Here is a 7,536-nt window from a genome sequence, read left to right as displayed (position 1 = left end):
CAGGATGGTCTCGTGTTAGCCAGGATGGTCTCGATCTCCTGACCTCGTGATCCGCCCGTCTCGGCCTCCCAAAGTGCTGGGATTACAGGTTTGAGCCACCACGCCTAGCCAATTTTTTGGTATTTTTAGTAGAGACAGGGTTTCACCATGTTGGTCAGGCTGGTCTCGAACTCCTGACCTCGTGATCCGCCCACCTCAGCCTTTTAAAGTGCTGGTATTACAGGCATGAGCCACTGCACCCGGCCCTAAATTTTTTGTATTTTTAGTAGACACGTGGGTTCACCATGTTGGTCAGGCTGATCTCAAAACTCCTGACCTCAGGTGATCCACCCACCTTGATCTCCCAAAGTTCTGGGATTACAGGCGTGAGCCACCCCATTGTTACCTCTGTGAAGTAGGTGTGAATCTCCCAGTTCTATTTTATTTTATTTTATTTATTTATTTTTGAGACAGGCCCCAGGCTGGAGTGCAGTGGTGCAGTCTTGCTCACGGCAGCCTCAACCTCCTGGGCCCAGATGATTCTCCTGCCTTAGCCTCACGAGTAGTTGGGACCACAGGTGCATGACATCACACCCAGCTGATTTTTGAATTTTTTTTTTTTTTTTGTAGAGATGAGGTTTTGTCATGTTCCCCAGGCTGGTCTCAAACTGGCCTCAAGCAATCTTCCTGCCTCATCTCAAAGGATTAGGATTATGGGTGTGAGCCACCATGCCCAGCCGATTTTTTTTTTTTTTTCATCATGGGAAACTCATTTTCTTAGTTTTGCTTTCTCCTCCTTCCCACCCAAACACATTACTGTGGAACAACGGACCTTATTCCCAAAACACATTGCTGTGTCGTGCGTATACACACGTGTGCGTGTGTGCACAGAGACGACAGGGAATAAGGAAGTGTTAGGGAAATTGCTGCTGTGGTGTGCCTGAGCTCTTGTTCTGAAATTCAAAGCCCCTGAGCTCTGGAACAGAAAACACAGTTGATACAACTGTGACCCAGAACCCCCAACGGTACGCCTCAATTCCTTACTAATTCTGGGGGCTCCGGGAAGGGCTGATGTCCACTGCTTGTGAATATGGAGCTGAGACACAGATGACCAGTGTTCTTCAGAGAATACACCAAGATGTTCTTACGCGTGTATCTCTGCAAACAAAAGAGCCCTATATCCTGCGCCTCTGCAGGACTTCTTTCGGTGGGGTTTATTCGCTGGGAGAGCCCACAGTGCAGTGGGTTTCGAAAAGTCACCTGCCAGGTGGTTAGTATGTGACATTCTCCCTCTGGGGGGCTGGCAGTTGGTGGGGGCTTGAGGACTGCCGGGTTCTCTGGCCTGGAGTTTATACAGCTCCTGTCTCCACACATCTGACATAGAAGCAGCAAGAAAAACCAATTGAAAAGGAGACCTGTCTGGCCTCTGAGTATTTTGTTCCTCTCCCTGTCATCTCTGAGCCTAACAAGTACAATTTAAAATTAGAACCAGGCTTTCCTGTGTTCTTAGAAACTAGCAGGAATGACACAGAAACTTTATGGATCTATCCACAGGGCAAACTTCTGTTAGCACCAGAAACCAAGATTTATATATATATGTAAATATACTAATTCATTCAGCAATTATGTATTGAAATTCTGTTATGTGCCAGGCAGTCTTCTAAGGCTACAGCCATGAACTAAATATGAAAGTCTGTGCACTCCATGAAGTTTTTTATATTGTAGTCATGGGAGACAGAGGATAAACAAAATAGAAATGCAAATTATAATGTATGTTCAGAAGTGAGAAGTACAGCAGAGAAAACTAAAGCAGGGGTTGGGGCAGAAGGCAGAAAGGGAGTACTGGAGTGGAAGTTGGATTTTAAGTAGGGTAGCTGGGGAAGACCTTACTGAGGGGGTGACATTGCAAAGACTTAAATGAGCGAAGCTCCTGGAAAATTCTGTTGTAATATTGTGAAAGTCCTGGTGTTGCCTCAGTTCTGCAACTAAGTGAGGGGGACATAAAGTGCTTGAGGGGTAGGAATCATCTCACTGAGGGTGAAGCTGGGACCAGACCACGGTGAATGCTGATACCTGTCATCCGCCCCTGCTTTTCTGCTACGAAAGTCATTTCCTTGGCCAGGTGCAGTGGCTCATGCCTGTAATCCCAGCAGGATGAGGGAGGCCAAGGTGGGTGGATCACCTGAGCTCAGGAGTTAGAGACCAGCCTGGCCAACATGGTGAAACCCCCTCTTTACTGAAAATACAAAAATTAGCCAGGCATGGTGGCGGGTGCCTGTTACCCTATCTGCTTGGGAGGCTGAGGCAAGAGAATCGCTCGAACCTGGGAGGTGGAGGTTGCAGTGAGCTGAGATTGTGTCATTGCACTCCAGCCTGGGTGACAGAGTGAGACTCCGCCTCAAAAAAAAAAAAAATCATTTTCTTGTCTTCGGTTGTTCAGTATCTCTTCTCTTCCTCTGTATTTCCTAGGAACATGCTTTTGAAAGCAGCCAGAAATATAAAGAAGGCAAATACATCATTGAGCTAGCACACATGATCAAGGACAATGGCTGGGACTGATTGGACAGCATCTACCCAACCCAGTGTCCACGTGAACGCCATTCAACCGAACATTCTTCCCAAGCGTGAGAGAGTGACTGACACTTGGTTCCATCCATTTAGGGGCCTTGCCATCTGGGGCATCCTCCCACCCTGACGCCATCTTTCTGGTGACCGGCCTCTAAATCGCTGTCTCTCTGTCTCTTTGCTTTGTATCTGTTTGTGAGTTGATCCTGGCTTCTCTCTCTGTTCTAGTTTTGGCTGAAAACAAAACAACAAAAGGAACAGATCCTTGACCGCATGGTGGCAGCCCACCTTGGTAAGGGCCCCAGGGCCCGTGCGAGAGCTGCCTGATGGCCTCTTGTCAGGCGAGCAGTGGCATGGGGGCATGAGGAAGAGGGAAAGGGGAAACTCTTAAGGGTCCTGGCGTGGGGAAGGGGTGGAAGGGTGGAGGTAGGAACAAAATTGCGCTGCTCCTGGAGACCTGATAACTTAGGCTTGAAATAATTGACTTGACTAAAAGGACAAAGAGAAAAAAAAAATACCTCATGACTGCATTCTCTCTGACCAGAAGCTTCTGTTCCTGACACCAAATGTGCCAGGTTAGCAAACGAGCACAAAGATGTGGCCTTGATTCTAGTTGGCGGGGCAAGGGCCTGGTTCTCCTGGGCTGAGTGGGGGAGTGTTCTGGCAGCAGTGAGTGACTTGGGCAGTGGCCAGGTGGGTGCGATGACTCTGATGCCTCGCTCAGTCTCTGGGCAATCATCATCTTTGCCTCTTTAGGCGCCGTAGATAAGGTGTGAGGGGACTGTCATTTGCAATGGGCTTAACATCCAAATATCCCAAAGGCTTTGACCAGCAACCAAGTAAAATCAGTAATTGAGGAGAGCAGGGCACAAAAGGGCTGCAGTTTGGGAGCTCTGAAGAAATGGCTCAGATATTGAGCCAAGAAATAAAAAGTAGGATCAATTAGCAATTCTTACTGCCCTTCCTTCTGACCCCTCATAAGAGGAGTGTGGTGAGGGAGGGGACTGGGTAGGGGTAATCCCTGGAGGGGTTTAGATTGGAACCAGTTCAGGTTTGGTCCATCTTTCCTCTTTGGTTTTACAGTGGCTTCCGTGGGATCGACAATTTCTTGTTCATAGAGTTTCGGGTGTTTTTCTCCAGTCCTGTTACTGTAGACTGTAGAAAGCATGGGCCCCAGGCTCTGAGCTTAGTCATAACCTGCCTGGTAGATTCCTCATGCCCCTAATTGCCCCACTTAGGTCTGAATGTCTTGCATGGAGAGAAATCTGCTGTCAGTGTGGTCCAGCAGCAGGGAGGAGTTCTGCCCAAATTCCAGTATTACCCTTTCCCCACATCCAAACATCCTTCGATTAGGGAAGTGGAGAGCATCCCTGTAAGGCCCATAAGAGAAAGAGGAGTTTGTTACATTTAATCAACACTGTGAAGTCTGTTCTACAGCAAATCAGCCAGTCCACAGTATATGACTGAAACTCATTTAACTGGGTTCATTTCATTTCTTAGACTGAATATATTATTGTGCGTGTTAGGTAATTCTCAGCATCTCCTTCTCCAAGTAGGCCGACCCTCTCGGAAAGTTCACCCTAAAAGTCTCACAAAAGAATGAGTTGATGGGAGACTCTGTAAAGCAATGAACTGAGATGAAAGCAGCCAACAGCCCAGGAGCTTTTCAGAATCACATCTGCAGCAGAACCAATTTCTGTTGGGAGCGCGTCCTTGGTGGAAATGCTTTTTTGTGTGTCTCCACGCACTGATCGTGGAATGGGAGCCCCAAGACAGGTGTGGGCTTGCCCTGCCGGGGGCAGGTGGCAGGACTGACAGAAACCAGGATAGCTCCAGGATTCTCAGGAGAGAGCCCCTGTAAGACAAATGGATTCTTAGAAATTGACTTTTGTTCCCCAAGGCTTCTTGTCCAGATCTTTCCAGTGCTTTCACAGCCCTGGGAGATCAAGTTGTTCTTCCCACTTTACTGCAAGGTAGACTGAGGTTCAGAAGAAATATTGAATTCTGCTCCCAGAAGAACAGTTTCTGTGGCTCACAGTCCCAAGTTCTCAATGAAATCGTTTTTCAACTTTCACATTCCTAAGCCGGCTTCCCGGCACAGAAGCCATGGATTTCCCTCTCTCCCTTCCCCTCCTCAGGGAAAGTCTTCCTTTATGGATTTTCCTTAGACCCTTTCCTCAGGGATTGTCCTGGCTATTTACGGATAGTCTTTCCCATAGGAAGAAAATGGGGGTTAAACATGGGGTAGGTGTTTTGTCTTTCAAACTGAAAATGGAATGTGGTGACATCAGCTAGACATGGGGTGCCCTCAAGTTTCCAGGGGGGCAGAGAAGAAGACCAATGTGCCACTGTTCTTCCTTGGGGATGAGGCCTTTGACTGTTGCATGGATCAGAGCAGGCTCCAGTCAGACCCTGGTTCTGAGTGTTTTTTTTTTTCAGTGACTATCCAGTGAGGCTCCAGTGGGTGTGAGGCGCCATACTTGCTGTGAGAGAGCTGAGTAGAGTGTTGGTTTTTCCATAACTACAGGGGAAAAAACTCATTAGGCTTTCCCTTTGTTGTCAGTGAAACCAAAAGTGCTTCTTACAACATTCGCTCTGTTCATGGGTTGTCTGTCTAACATTGAGCAGCCTTGGAGAGGCCACAGCTGAGCTCTGGAGATGCTAAATTAACTCACGGCCTCAGTCAGTTCGTTCTTTAATTTCCTCACCAAATTATTGACTTAGAGCATAACCAAAGACCTCATTCATTCACCCCAGGTGGGTTGGAGGATTTGGAGTTTGTTGGTCAAGTTTGGGGGCGGGGTGTGGGGAGTAGAGACAGAGTAAGGAGACTTGAGAAAGGGAAAGGCATGAAGTTCTATACCTCAGCCAGCAGCTGCCTTCGTTTGGAACTGAAGTCCAGCCAGCAGACTCTCTAGCTCCATCTCCCCTGTGCCACCCTAGGTCATAGGACCTTGGCCACCCTGGAGTAGACCCAGACCCCTCGGGACCCGGGACATTAGTCTCAGGCTGCTGATGGATTGATTTGACATGAATCAAATACAGCCAAACTCGATACCCACAAGCTGTCAGCTGGACCTGACTGAGTGTTCTTCCCGAGTTCACGAGGACAGGCTAGAGTGCATTTTTACTGGTGGATCAGTGTGTGCGAAAGAGATGACCCTTTATAAAGAGATTTTCAAGTGGATATATATAAAAGAAACAGTTGCTTGTAAAATATACTTTTGTAAATAATATTTAATTTTTTAAATAATATATTTGGTGCTGTTTTCTCAGATCCCCTGAGAGCACTTTTTATTTTCATTTTAAATTCTATGGTTTCCTTTGCATTTCATGAAGTATATTTTAAGGGAAACAGTGATCACCAATACACGTTTTCGGTTTTTTTTTTTTTAAGGTCTCTATCACTTTAATCTGGATCAAGGCTTTAAAGCAATGCCTCTCTGCATTTTTTCCCCAGTGGAACAGACTCTGCAGTACATTAATCAGGTTGAGAATTGAAATATTTTCTTGCATCAGTATTGACTAGAAAAGAAAATAAATAAAACCAAGTTAATTTAGTAGTAACAACTTACAGTGATTCTTCCTGTTGGAAGAATTTCCAGCAAATCAGAATCACGTTTTTGGTTGTGCGTGTGTGCACATGCGTGTGTGTAAAAAGCACTTTCAATTGTGCCTCCTGTTTTCTCGAGTGGGGACACTGTAACTACAGTTTACACTTCGGGCGCATACAGTTTTTCTTCTCTTTTTCTCTGGTTGTTTCTGTTTTTGAGTGGACCAACAGCACAACCCACGAGGATTTTTTGTTTTCCTGAGCATGGAGCTGTTGCAGGTTTGCTCCTTTTTCTTGCTTTGTGTGCTCAGCTTTTATAGACTGTAAAGGAGATCTGTGGTTTGTGAAGATGGAGCACAGTCAAATCTGTGCTTCTGACAGATGAGAGTGTATTAATCACGTATCGCAGGGCTCCAGCTGTTTTAGAAGGCACATCATGTTAAACATTAACTGGTTTGGATTAAAAGAACATTAATAAAATAATACACATATCTTAGTGATAAACAGCTTTTTTTTTTAAGGTCAGATTGCCTCAGGTTCAGAAAGAGGCTGAGAAATCAAATCTTGAACACAATCAACTTACGTATTTTAAAGGAATCTGCCTCAAAGGAGAAAATATGCTAGTTGTCTAGATAGAGGAAAGAGATATTTAATTTTTTTAAATTAAAATAGTTATGAAATCTACTGGCAGTAAAAGGTAAAGCCAAGAAGAAACTATGAAAGCTGTTCTCATGTTACCAAATTCTATCTGCCCATATGTTTTTGTATAACATTTTGGTGACAGTGGGAGTCGGTCCCTTTCCCAACCTGCAGAGACTATCTTCCAATACAGAATCTGTCTATTTATGCTTGTGTTTACAAACTGTGTTTGTTGGGTTTGGGTTTTTATTTTCTTTGGTGGCATTTTTCAGGTCACTTTGCTTCTATAACAAAGGTAATTGTTTTCAAATAATTTGTCTTCACCTTTTCCCGTATTTGTACATAGTGATTCAGTATTAGAGAAAAGTGCATTGTTTCTGTCATATTTCCAATCTGTGTTGGTGCTCATTTGAGAAAATAAAAGTTTTCAAATATTAACTCTTTGAAGAGCTCATCTGTCTTCGTTGACCCAGTGTGTTTGATCTTGACATTTCATATTAAAGTATTTAAAGGCCTATCTAAACCCAGTCACAGATCTGTCGACTGAGATCCTGAGGGCTTGTTTTTCCCAAGGACAGTCAGCCAACTAATGAATAAACAGCCGGTCTCATGCCTATCTGCAAATGCTTCTCCTGGCTTTCGATATCAGAAATGCATGAGTGACCTTTATCCAGTTCTGTGTACTAAGCCCCATATTCATAGACTCTGCAGACTTTTCTGATGACACCAATTTCTTTGGAAATAGTATTGCATGAAGTAAAGGGGAAAAAAAGAAGTAAAACAACAAAATTATGTCCAAA

The 7,536-nt window shown here is 44.9% G+C and overlaps 1 protein-coding gene across 1 annotated transcript in view; it reads left to right on the top strand.

Moving 5' to 3' along the window:
• Positions 1–7,179, top strand: part of YPEL2 (yippee like 2) — a 65,369-nt gene extending 58,190 nt beyond the window's left edge. Inside the window, exon 5 of the mRNA XM_023204643.2 lies at positions 2,449–7,179. Coding sequence (XP_023060411.1) covers positions 2,449–2,538 — 90 coding nt within the window. The 3' untranslated portion in view covers positions 2,539–7,179. The remainder of the gene's footprint in view (positions 1–2,448) is intronic.
• Positions 7,180–7,536: the final 357 nt, after the last annotated feature.

Source organism: Piliocolobus tephrosceles, chromosome 16 (assembly GCF_002776525.5).
Source record: "Piliocolobus tephrosceles isolate RC106 chromosome 16, ASM277652v3, whole genome shotgun sequence".
Taxonomy (NCBI): Eukaryota; Metazoa; Chordata; class Mammalia; order Primates; family Cercopithecidae; genus Piliocolobus; species Piliocolobus tephrosceles.
Note: the sequence above shows the minus strand (reverse complement) of the source record. Positions and strands in the feature narration are given on the sequence as shown.